Genomic DNA, 13,419 nt, shown 5'->3' on the forward strand with positions numbered 1-13,419 from the left:
ACAAGGGAACTATGAAGCCACATGATGTACAAAGGGCACTATGAAGCCATATGATGACGTATGATGTACCAAAGTACTATGACGCCATATGATGCACAGAGGTACTATGAAGCACAATGATGCAACCTGAAGCGCAATGATGCAATATGATGCACAATGATACAATATGATGCACAATGATACAATATGATGCACAATGATACAATATGATGCACAATGATACAATATGATGCACAATGATACAATATGATGCACAGTGATACAATATGATGCACAGTGATGCAATATGATGCACAGTGATGCAATTTGATGCCCAGTGATGCAATTTGATGCCCAGTGATGCAATATGATGCACAGTGATGCAATATGATGCACAGTGATGCAATATGATGCACAGTGATGCAATATGATGCACAGTGATGCAATATGATGCACAGTGATGCAATATGATGCACAGTGATGCAATATGATGCACAGTGATGCAATTTGATGCACAATGATGCAATTTGATGCACAATGATGCAATTTGATGCACAATGATACAATATGATGCACAATGATACAATATGATGCACAATGATACACAGTGATGCAATATGATGCACAGTGATGCAATATGATGCACAGTGATGCAATTTGATGCACAGTGATGCAATATGATGCACAATGATACACAGTGATGCAATATGATGCACAGTGATGCAATTTGATGCACAGTGATGCAATTTGATGCACAGTGATACAATATGATGCACAATGATACAATATGATGCACAATGATACAATATGATGCACAATGATACAATATGATGCACAGTGATGCAATATGATGCACAGTGATGCAATATGATGCACAATGATACAATATGATGCACAGTGATACAATATGATGCACAATGATACAATATGATGCACAATGATACAATATGATGCACAGTGATGCAATTTGATGCACAGTGATGCAATATGATGCACAATGATACAATATGATGCACAGTGATACAATATGATGCACAATGATACAATTTGATGCACAATGATACAATATGATGCACAGTGATGCAATTTGATGCACAGTGATGCAATATGAGGCACAATGATGCACAGAGGCAGTATGGCGCACGGCGGTCGTATGGTGCACGGCGGCAACATATCGTGCACGGCAGCAGCATGTCGTGCACAGCGGCCGTATGTCGTGCACAGCGGCCGTATGTCGTGCACAGCGGCCGTATGTCGTGCACAGCGGCCGTATGTCGTGCACAGCGGCCGTATGTCGTGCACAGCGGCCGTATGTCGTGCACAGCGGCCGTATGTCGTGCACAGCGGCCGTATGTCGTGCACAGCGGCCGTATGTCGTGCACAGCGGCCATATGTCGTGCACAGCGGCCATATGTCGTGCACAGCGATACGATGTTCAGCGGCGATACGATGCACAGAGACAAAACGATGCCCCCATGATGTAATATGATGCACAGATTACGGCCCTGCTTGAAGGTGCCAAACAAGAGGCCAGGTCCCCAGCTACCTCCAAGAGAGCAATCAGAGATCCGGATAAACCTTCGCTCTGAATAGTATATCTCAATTGTCAGACCAGCTCCACCTGAAGGAGCTAATTAATGAGACTCAGGTGGAGAGCAGACTCCCTGGAGACCCTGTGTTGCATTCCACCATGTGTCCAGCCATAAGGCTCTGTGCAGACCTGGTCTGCAACTAACTGAGGTCCCATTATGAGATGTGGCTTGGACAAATGGCCTTACTATAGCCTAGAGGTCCAAGGCCTAGCTGCTTATATGTGGAGCATATCTCAGCACATGAGGCTCTAGGCCCAGCTTTGGCACCAAGGCATGAGGCTAGTATTAACCCAGAGGCCAGGCTCTGAACACAACATTCCAGCGTGCACTCACCTGTGCTGGCTCCACACCTGCTAGAAAGACAGGGGGAGCTGGTAACGCCGAGAGCCTACCATGGAGGGAATTGGCGTTCGGTCAGGAATGTTGTATTACTGCCAGTGATTTCCCCACGAGATCCAAGAAACTAGGCTGTTGCCTGTCTCGTTCTGCACTTCCGCGTTCTGCCGTGGAACGCACGCCGACCTTATGCTGACATTGCCGGAGGCGCGGCGGCCTTCTCCACCGCATGCTTTCCGGAATTAACCATGTTTTGCCGGCCGGCGTCCGAGCCGAGAGCCTCCCACCGGGAGGAGCGGCTCAACCCAGGAGCACGTCCGCTCGACTGGTCTCTGGGGCAGAGGGACTCCCCACCGGGAAGTGTCGGCCCTGGGCCCCTTGGCAGGGGGAAGGATTGGACGCACCGCACGATTCCCCTGAGCCCATCATGCAGGCTGGCTGAGGAACTTCTCTAAGAGGTGTCAGCCACGGTCCACTTGACAGCGGGGAAGAGAGGGCTGAGACCCCCAATCCCGTCTGGTACAACGAATGACGGCTGAGGGACCTCTCCCAGAGAGGAATCAGCCACAGACCACCTGCCAGGGGAATGGAAAGCAATAAATGTCCACAGGCTATCTTCGCTCTAAGAGCAACCTCTCATACAACCGTCCCCTGCCGGGACAGGAAAAACACTGGAGGGTGGAGGTGGGAGGTGCCTTTTAACCTCTCTCTGATCCTGTCCCACTATAGGGCAAGGAAGGACGTCCTCCATGGTGCTGTCCGGAGGGACGTAAGGGAAAATTGAACTGCATTACTGCACTAGAAATAAGAAAAATTGAGAATGCTTAGCGCATAAATTGGCCAATTCATGTGTACCCGGAAACCACGTTAAGGCGATCCTCGTTTTCCAGGACCTAACACTTCCAAACCTCTCTTAAACTAAAGTCTTCATCTGTATGGGAACCTGTGAATCCTCACTTGGACTAAAATCTCTCTATGGAGGGGAAAGGTCCTGCTGTGATTAAAACCGCCTGAGGCTAAGAGGCAGAGTGCTCAGTCAGAAGGCTAATTGATACAAAGCTCAAAAAACTCAATTTTTCATATTTCTAGTGCAGTAATGCAGTTCAATTTTCATGTTTGCAAGCTATGGCACTACAGATTGCTGCCTTATTTGATTATATATGATTTGGTGACTCTAGGTAAGCACCTGTTCACACCTAATCTGTTTGGATGTGACGGTCAGTTTTTTGAGCTTTGTATTCATTAGCCTTCTGACTGAACACTCCACCTCTTAGCCTCAGGCGTTTTTAATCACAGAAAGACCCTTCCCCTCCATAGAGATATAGATTTTAGTCCAAGAGAGGATTCACAGGTTCCCATACAGATGCTTTTGGGTGGTCAAATAACGTCTTAGTTACTTACCGGTAACAGTTTTTTTTCTGAACCCACGACAGACCGCATCATTATATTCCCTCCCGTCACGTGTGGGTGAACACTGCCTTTTACAAAAATTCTTATGATTTCACACATGTGTTATGTGGTGTTGGTTATCATAGAATCGTAGAGTTGGAAGGGACCTCCTGGGCCATCTGGTCCAACCCCCTGCTCAAAGCAGGATTCGCTAAATCATCCCAGTCAGATGTCTGTCCAGCCTCTATTTGAAGACTTCCATTGAAGGAGAACTCACAACTTCTTGTGGCAGCTTGTTCCACTCATTGACCACTGTCAAAAAGTTTTTTTCTAATATCTAATCTGTGTCTCCTCCCATTCAGTTTCATCCCATTGGTTATATTGTTGTTCTGATAACCACTGGAGGTCCTCATGTTCTGTAATCCAACTGATGCAGGAGAAAGGTTACCACCTTTTTAGCTGATAGGGGATCTGCGCCCTCCCATTGACAGGAAACCTATCTCGTGGTGCGGTCATGGGATCCGAAAAATACCATTACCGGTAAGTAACTAAGACTTTCAAAACCCCAACCAAGTGTATTGTACTGTAGCTTGCTTTGTGATATCCATATTAAAAAAAAAAAAATCTTCCACATTTGGACATAAGGTGACCAGAGTATGGAGTGCCGCCACATTCTGCCACTATGCACCATTTACTACAGCTCTAGTCTCCTTTAGCATTTCCCTGTAACATAACATCTTAAGGCTGAATGCTTTTACTATCAGACACTAATGAACGGTCACATGACTAGGGAAAATTACACCTCACATTTATAACATTTATGGCTGAGCACTTTACAGAGATTGGACTCGGTCCTGGTGACGCTCCGTAACATTTCCGTCTCAGACTCATGACTTGTGCTAAGTTCATATGAGTTTGTTTCTATAGTGTAAGAGGGACCACAGAGATCCCACACAAAACACACAAATGCCCGCTCTAGTAGTTTATCAACTAGCTACCATGTTATTTAATACACGTAAAATCATCTGTATATTGCTTTCTCTCCTCACCCTCATGCATAATGCACCTGATGTATATGATACTGAGGGGCAAAGGAGCAGCGACGGGCACAGAGAAAGCTTACATGTAGTGTGGCACAGCTATGGGTGGAGGGAAGACTTAAAATTAAAAGGTCACATTTAAAGAGGATCTGTCACCAGGTCAAAAGTGACTCGTTACAGTATTTTATTTCCACTGTGCCCCCGAGTACTGTGTCCTTCTCCTCCATTCCCAGAGATGTATTTAGCACTAATCACAACCATCTTCATCAAGTGTGTACTGCTCACAGGGTAATTATATAGAACAGCCTAAAAGCACTCCCTCTTGGCAAAGACCATAACATTTTGCTCTAAATAAAAAGGCCTACGGTATATTGCTGGAGCCTTATGGCAGACGTACAGCGGGTGCATTTCTTGTTATATTCAGTGGGTGAAATAAATACTAAACACCAAGTAAAAATATTTCTAAAGTAATTTACATGAAATTCTCACCAGATGTCGGTAACAACCCATCCAATCCACACAGGCTAATAAATCAAACCAAAGATGTCCATAAATTAGGTTATATGTAATAATGAGAAATTACAGGGAAAGAATATTGTACGCATACAGGAAGGTGCAAAGAGCCATGGAAAGTCATGACATCAGCTGAAATCTAGCAGTAATTAGAAAGCAATCTTGCCACTTAGTGAAAAATAATATCACCTGGTTCAATTGATTATAAAGAGTTGTCTCATTATTAAGGCGCCATACAAAAAAACGGTCATGATGAGTAAAACCAGTGAGCTTTCTCAAGGCCTTCACAACCTTAAGGTCACGTTACATTTAGCGATGCACCAGCGATCCCGACAACGATACGACCCGGTCAGGATCGCTGGTGCATCGCTAAATGGTCGCTAGTGAGCTGCCACACAGGCAGATCTCACCAGCGATGCAGCAGCGGTCACTTACCTGTCACATGCAGCGAGGGTGACGTCTTCCGCCCACGTCCATGGAGTCGCTCGTCGGCGCCAGCAGGAAGCAGACGACGAGAAATGGACCAGGACGATCTTGCGCGATCAGCGATATCCAGCAGGGGAGCTGGGTCTGAAGTGTCACATGTAGCGAGATTGCTAGCGATATCGCTGTTGCGTCACAAAAACGGTGACGCTTTAGAGATATCGCTAGCAATCTCGCTATGTGTGAAGGGGGCTTTATGCTTGCAAAACATACTGCTGGCAAAACTACTGAAGGTTCTAGTGAGCACTGTTGGGGCCATAATTCAGGTGGCAGAAAGAATATAATTTCACCATTAACTGGCCACGACCATGTGCTCCCAGCAAGATTTCAGCATAGGATTGAAAATAATCATCAGAAGAGGTGTCAAAGAGCCAAGGACCACTGTAGAGCTACAGAAAGACCTGGAATAGTCAGCTACAATTGTTTCAAAGAATACAATAAGTAATGCACTCAACCTACATGGCCTGCATGCAAGCTCACCATGCAAAACTCCATACTGCTGAACAAAAAGCATGTTCAAGCATGTTTGAAGTTTGCTTAACAACATTTAGACAAGTCTGTTAAATACTAGGAGAATATAGTCTGGTCAGATGAGACCAAAATTGAACTTTTTAGATTCCATAATACACACCATGTTTGGAGGCCAAAAGGCACTGCACATTACTCCAAAAACACCAGATCAACAGTGAAGCTTGGAGGCGGAATCATCATGGCGTGGGGCTGTTTTTCAGCATACGGTACTGGCAAACTTCATGTGATTGAAGGAAGGATGAATGGACAAGTTTTCCGTGACATTCTTGATAAAAATCTGCTGCCATCTACCATGATGAAACGAGGGTGGACATTTCGCAAGACAATGATCCTAAACACACAGCCAAGGAAACGCAATTAGTTTCAGAGAAAAGAAACAGCCAATCATCTGACCTGAATCCAATAGAACATTTATGGAAGAAACTAAAGGGGGTTTTACACATAGCGATATCGCTATAACGTCACAGATTTTGTGACGTTATAGCGATATCGCTAGCGATACCGCTATGTGTGATACTTACCTCTGACCGGCTCCCCCGCTGTCGATCGCGCGAGATTGGCCGGCTCCATTTCTCGTCGGGCGCTTCCTGCTGGGCTTCCTGCTGGCGCCGACGAGCGACATGTGGAGGTGGGCGGGAGGACGTCAGGATCGCCTCGTCTGAAAGGTAAGTATCATCCGCTGTATCGCTGTGAGATCTGCCTGTGTGGCAGCTCACTAGCGAACATTTAACGATGCACCAGCGATCCTGACCGGGTCTTATCGTGGTCGGGATCGCTAAATGTAAAAGGGCCTTTAAGCTCAGAGCTCATAGAAGGAGCTCACAGGACCTTCAGGATTTGAAGAGTGTTTGAGTGGAAGACTGGGCCAAAAATCCCACCTGAGCAATGCAAGTGACTAGTTTCTCCATACATGAAGTGTCTTGAAGTCGTCATCACCAACAAAGGCTTTTGTACGAAGTATTAATTTCATTTTAGTAGGCGTGTTCAATTCTTTTTCCAGGTGTCATCTCTCATTATTATACACAAAGTTATGGACATCTACGGTTTGATTTCCTTGCCTGTGTGGATTGCAGGGCTGTGGAGTCGCAGTTGTGGACTGGTGTCCATTTTGGTGGAGTCGGAATAAAATGGACCTAAATTTATATAATAAATTAGGTTCAGCAGTACAATGCAGGATGTGCCAAGCCAGGACTAATAAGAAAACATGTAGCAGTTTAAAAAAATTATTAAAAAAGAAAACTTCATTCATAATGATATGATTGATCATACCCTGCAGCTTTGCCTGCAGCAGCCCTGTGTCACCGATCCTTTACACTGTTTCCTTGCACAAGCACTTGAAGAACTACTGTGATCCCCCACCCCCCAACCTGTGTAAAAATACAGGTGCTTCTCACTCACAAAATTACAATATCAAAAAGTTAATTTATTTCAATTCTTAAATTCAAAGAGTAAAACTCATTATATAGAGTCATTACAAATACTGTAGCTCACTATTTCAAGTGTTAATTTTTATAAATGTTGATGATTATGGCTTACAGCCAATGAAAACCCAAAAGTCATTATCTCAGAAAATTATAATACTTTATTAACACCAGCCTCAAAAATGATTTTAAAATCCAAAATGTATGTTCTGTAAATGCACTCAATACTTGGTCGGGGCTCCTTTTCCATCAATTACCTCATCAATGCGGCGTGGCATGGAGGCGATCAGCCTGTGGCACTGCTGAGGGGTTATGGAAGCCCAGGTTGCATTGATAGCAGCCTTCACCTCGTCTGCATTGTTGGGTCTGGTATCTCTCATCTTCCTCTTGACAATATCCCATAGATTCTCTAGCCAATCAAGCACAGTGATACTAGTTGTTTTTAAACTATGTATTGGTACTTTTGGCAGTGTGGACAGGTGCCAAGTCCTGCTGGAGAATGAAATTTCCATCCCCAAAAAGCTTGTCAGAGGAAAACATGAAGTGCTCTAAAATTTCCTGGTAGACGGCTGCGCTGACCTACACTAGCAGATGACATGACTCCCCAAACCATCACTGATTGTGGAAACTTCACACTAGACCTCAAGCAGCTTGGATTGTGTGCCTCTCCACTCTTCCTCCAGACTCTGGGACCTTGATTTCCAAATGAAATGCAAAATTTACTTTCATCTGAAAGCAACACCTTGGACCACTGAGCAACAGTCCAGTTCTTTTTCTCCTTGGCCCAGGTAAGACGCTTCTGGCGTTGTCTATTAAGGTACTGTCACACTTAGCGATGTACCAGCGATCCCGACCAGCGATATGACGCAGTCAGGATCGCTGGTACATCGCTAAGTGGTCGCTAGTGAGCTGCCACACAGGCAGATCTCACTAGCGACATCGCTGGGGACGGGGGTCGCTACTTACCTGTCACACCAGGCGATCCTGCGTCCTCCCGCCCGGCTCCACGCGTCGCTCGTCATCACAGCAGGAAGCGCCGCAGGAAGCTGACGACGAGAAACAGTCCTGGACGTTCTCGCGCGATCAGCGATAACCAGCAGGGGAGCGGGTTGTAGGTAAGTATCAGACACAGCGATATCGCTAGCAATATTGCTATAACGTCACAAGTTATAGCGATATCGCTTAGTGTGACAGTACCTTTAGTCATGAGTGGCTTGACACAAGGAATGCAACACTTGTAGCCCATGTCCTGGATACGTCTGTGTGTGGTGGCACTTGAAGCAATGACTCCAGCAGCAGTCCACTCCTTGTGAATCTCCCCAAATTTTTGAATGGCCTTAACAATCCTTTCAAGGCTGCGGTTATCCCAGTTGCTTGTGCACCTTTTTCTACCACATTTTTCCTTCCACTCAACTTTCCACTAATATGCTTGGATACAGAACTCTGAACAGCCAGCTTCTTTAGCAATGACCTTTTGTGGCTTACCCTCCTTGTGGAGTGTGTCAATGACTGCTTTCTGGACATCTGTCAAGTCAAAGGACCTTTCTAACGATTAGGAAGCCTTTGCAGTTGTTTTTTTGAATAATTCTAATTTACTGAGATAATGACAATGGGGTTTTCATTGACTGTAAGCCATAATCATCAATATTAACAGAAATAAACACTTGAAATAGATCACTGTTTATATATGAGTTTCACTTTTTGTATTGAAGAACTGAAATTAACTTTTTAATGTTATTTTAATTTTGTAAGAAGCACCTGTAAGTATAGCATAGTGTCAGTGTGTTAATATACTCACTGATCACCGTCCCGTTTGAAATCCAGAATGGTTCCGCTCCTCTTCTGCGTCACTTCCCTATCATTCAGACTCTCTGGGTCACACTTCGGCCGGAATCTCTTTTACAATATAAGATCATAGGACAGAGTTTTGAAGCTCCATGGAGTTACATTGTAAAAGCCGTTTCTGGGTCACAGAGCGCAGTTTGACTCAGAAGAGCGAACTGGCGCCGGTTACTGGAGAATACAGTGATCGGTGAGCCTACAACACACTGACCCTACACAGGTATAAGGGAAAAAAATGTCAGCGCTTCTTTAATCTTACAAGGAAATGCTGTTCCGCTTGCAAAACCTTGCAACTGATCATAACGGAGAGCGTCTCTTCAGGTGAAACAGCTTTTTCCCTGCAAGATTGTGTGACTGGAGATGGAAACCATGGAAAGACGGCAGCACAGTAAAAGTAAAAGCCACAGTATGACTGCTGCGTGTGAACACAGGCATTATGCTGTTACTAGCATAGGGCACTTTAAATGGAACCTGTCACCAGAAATAACGCTGTTAATCTGCAGATATGGAGTTAATCTGCAGGTTAAAACGTTATTCTGCTTTCCGGCGCCTGGGCGCAGCCGAATGCAGAGGGGAGAAAATTATATTTATTCTACCCGCCAGCATTCAATTCAAACATGGGGGGGAGGGGGCACCGGCGCTGTACACAAGCGCCCCCGGCCCTGATTGACAGCCGGCCTCAATGCAAAGCTAGTGTCAGTCAGGGCCTGATTAAAGCGGCTGCTCTGTATACTCAGAGCAGTGACTGAACCGGCGCTGCCCCTATGACTGAATGCTGGCGGGAAAAACAAAGATCATTTTCTCCCCGCTGCAGTCAGGCGCCAGACAGCATCATAACGCTGTTAACCTGTAGATTAACCCCATACTTGCAGGTTAACAGCATTATCCTGGTGAGAGTTCCCTTTAACACTGTATGAACCATGCACTATTGTAAAGTGACATCAGTGACCCCTCATTTACAGGGTCATAATTCTAGTACATGCAGGGGCCCTGGAGTCTAGGCGGGAGGAGAAGGGGGCAAAAAGTTTGTTTGGACCACATGAGAAGATCATTACTAGTAAGACCCCTGACAGTTGTGGGACCTGTTGGAGATGTTACATTGGGGACAACAAGCTCCACGTTATGTTACTGCTCATGCATCTGAGCTGGTGACATATCACTCATACATTGCATTTTTGAGAATTTTGATTGTAAACCATGACTCGTACCTTTATATCCTTTATGGACGGAACTGAGCTGCATGATCTCACTGTGTGAGTCACCTAACTTTTCTCATCATAACCCCAATGACTGTGGCAATCGTTATCAGATATACATAACAAGATAACATGTTCTACAGTCGTTTATAAATCTGACAACTTGTAGTTTTTTCTACTATTATAGTCTGAATAATATCATGTACACTGTATTGAACTGGCTAGCAACAAGCTTTAATAGTTGTTTAAACCCTGAATTAAAGGGCTTGTCTGATTTCATATCAGGGCATGCTTCTCAGACCTTAAAATGACAAAGTAGCCATTTGTAATCTTCTGAAGCCCAATCAGCTCCTGTGCACGCTTTGATCACTAAAAATTAGCCACGTTTCATTGATATGTTGCACCCACTGTGCAGATATCTATTTCAGGATTTAAAAAAAGTATCATTTCCACTATGATATTCAAAATCAGAGTAAAACTTTTTTTGTCATCAAACTGATCAGAGTAAAAATGAAAATAAAATGCATTTTTGATGCTGCATGAGAAATCCCCAATGCAAACCGCTGCCTAAGGCTATGTTCACATGTTGCGTTTTTGCAGGGGTTTTTTGCATGGAAATTTTAAGCTGCGTTTTACAGTACATTGGTTTTATTTTCCTGACTGATGTGGAAACCCGCAGCGCGTCACTTCTTTCAGTGAGAGCCTGAACATACGCACAGCACGTCGTTACTGCATAGAAATGCGCATGTTCATTCTTTAGAGTTTTTTTCTGAGCACTTTAATTTTTTTTTTTTTTTTTAATTTCGGACACATTTTGGAGTAGACCCAGGGCCGGCCCGAGAGATTACGGCGCCCTAGGCGAAACTATTTTGTTGCGCCCCTACTATTCTTGGCCCCTACTATTCTTGGCAGTAGATGAAAACTTGGGGTATAAATTTAGGAGCAAAATAAACCACAACAACAATGATTAATTAACTCTCTCCTAACTCTTTAATCTTCTGAGAAGTTGTATAGGACAAATATATACAAAGTAATCAATAACACAAAACAAAAACGACCATAGGTAATTAAAATTTTTGTTTCCTTGCCTTTTTTTTTTTGAAAAGGATGACACTAAGTCACCGAGATTAATTTGTTTAGCAACTTCAGATTCTATCGAAATTGTTGCCAACCCAACCAACCTCTCTTGCGTCATATTTGCCCTTAAATATGTACACTTTTCTTTCCATCCCTAAAACTTTTTGCCTTTTGAAAAGATTTTTTATAATTTTTTCTCTGGCACCCCTTTGGGTCGGCGCCCTAGGCAGCCGCCTAGTTCGCCTATACGTTCGGGCCGGCCCTGAGTAGACCCGACCGATAGAGACGACCTGAGTACAAATCCTACGGCGTCCCACCTAGATATCGGCATTGTAACAGCGACACAGACAGGGACCCATGCATCAGATGTAGCAAAGTGATAGGAAGAGACAGACAGCTCCTCGTTTGCCGTGTCCTCCGCGCCAAGCATCGCCCGGCTGGGGATAATGCGCCGTCCGGAAGCTTTTACCACTTTGGGACGGCGACAAAGTAACAAGCTACTAAATACAGAGATTGTGGCCGATCACATCTTGTACAAAGAATGATCTATATGTAAGGAAAGTAAGGGAGACGTGTGAAACGCGTAGGCGCCCGCACATCACTACAGAAAGCACAATCCAGCCACACACCGGGCAGTGCCAGGCTAGCACCCACCTCAGGGAAGGAGCCCTTGGCATAGACCATGAGCAGAGAAGTTTTCCCGCAGCCTCCATCTCCCACTATGACAATCTTGACCTCTCTGTTGCCCCTGTCGCGGCTCTTGCTCGGATCCCTGATGCCATTGCTGACCGTCCCGTTGGGTTGTTGTGTCATGTTGCTGGAGATCAGTCAGTCCATGTGGCCGCTCCTCACTCTGCGATCTCCGGCGCTGTACTGGAGGCTCTCACCGCTCTCTGCAGGCTACAGCTGGGAGATCAGCACAGGCGCCTGTGATTCGCTGGCTGCCGTCCCACGTGACGCTGCTGGACACGCCCACCTGCTACTACAGCGTGTACTTCACGACTTTGCACATTGATAGTGTCAGCGTTGAGAGGAAGGTTATGGCTCCTGTGTGGCCTCCTCCCGCAGCTTCACATAGGCGGCTCCGCACTGACAGGACTGGAATGGAGGAGACTCCTGGAGCTGCTCATGGCCTCCATCCTTGCCACCTCATTACAGGACGGGCTGGAGTGGAGTCAGTGCAGTGAGCGCTATAGTGAGGCGCAGGGGGGTTTCTTCGTGCATAGGAGTATAATATATATATATCATAGCAGAATATAACTGTAATAATTTCATGGCTTTTTTTGGTTATTGCTCGAGTTTTCCATGGAGTACACATCAAAGATTGTACATGAGGTTTTTTTACACTTTTATATTTTTTGTGTATTTCTATGTGGCTGACATTCTGCAAAACTCCATTATTTTTTTAAATAAGAAAAATGCAGGTTTTATTAGTCACTTTTTAATAATATAAAAAAAAATAACATCCCCGATTGTTCAGTTTTGCCAGAATTTGACATGTACCGCATGCACACAAGTCTCCGAGTGGCGGAGCTCGGTGGGGAGAGGTGTAATGGCGCACGCCCAACACAGTCATCACAGTTTACAACATAAAAGGGATGTAAGTTAGGACAGAAATTTCTGGGGTCACCGGGGGATGGTTCTGTCATCGTTTATGCCGCTGTTGTAATGTGAATTCTGATGATTCTGTCGGCTGCGCTCCGTTACGCCTCTTCTCACAAAGCTCCACCTACTCTTCAAAATGGTGGCGCTGGCCAGGACGACCCATTACTAATCTGGACCTCCTCTGTACATAACTCCCATTCTGTCTCACTACACAGATGACTAGATCGGAGTTGCTGCACGGAGATTCATGATATCTGTACACACAGTACTGTCTATTCTACAGGTAAGACTAAGGGTACGTGCACACGCTGCGGATTAATCCGCACGGATTTTGCAAAAAACGCAGATAATCCGCAGGTCCAAAGACCTGCGGATTATCTGCGGTTTTGCCTGCGGTTTGGTCCTGCGGATTCAC

General features: G+C 45.1%; 1 protein-coding gene across 2 annotated transcripts in view; it reads right to left on the reverse strand.

The window, feature by feature from the left end:
• Positions 1-12,310, reverse strand: part of RHOF (ras homolog family member F, filopodia associated) — an 85,735-nt gene extending 73,425 nt beyond the window's left edge. The window contains exons 1-2 of one of the 2 annotated variants that reach the window (XM_073585991.1): positions 12,054-12,192; positions 5,964-6,194 (exon numbers count right to left, since the gene is read on the reverse strand). In XM_073585991.1, the coding sequence (XP_073442092.1) occupies positions 5,964-5,993 (30 nt within the window). In that variant the 5' untranslated portion in view covers positions 5,994-6,194; positions 12,054-12,192. Of the gene's footprint in view, positions 1-5,963; positions 6,195-12,053 lie in introns of both variants that reach the window. The other variant, XM_073585990.1, reaches the window with a different exon arrangement.
• Positions 12,311-13,419: the final 1,109 nt, after the last annotated feature.

Source organism: Dendrobates tinctorius, unplaced genomic scaffold (genome assembly GCF_039654945.1).
Source record: "Dendrobates tinctorius isolate UK_male_01 unplaced genomic scaffold, ASM3965494v1 ptg000090l, whole genome shotgun sequence".
In the NCBI taxonomy this organism is placed as follows: domain Eukaryota; kingdom Metazoa; phylum Chordata; class Amphibia; order Anura; family Dendrobatidae; genus Dendrobates; species Dendrobates tinctorius.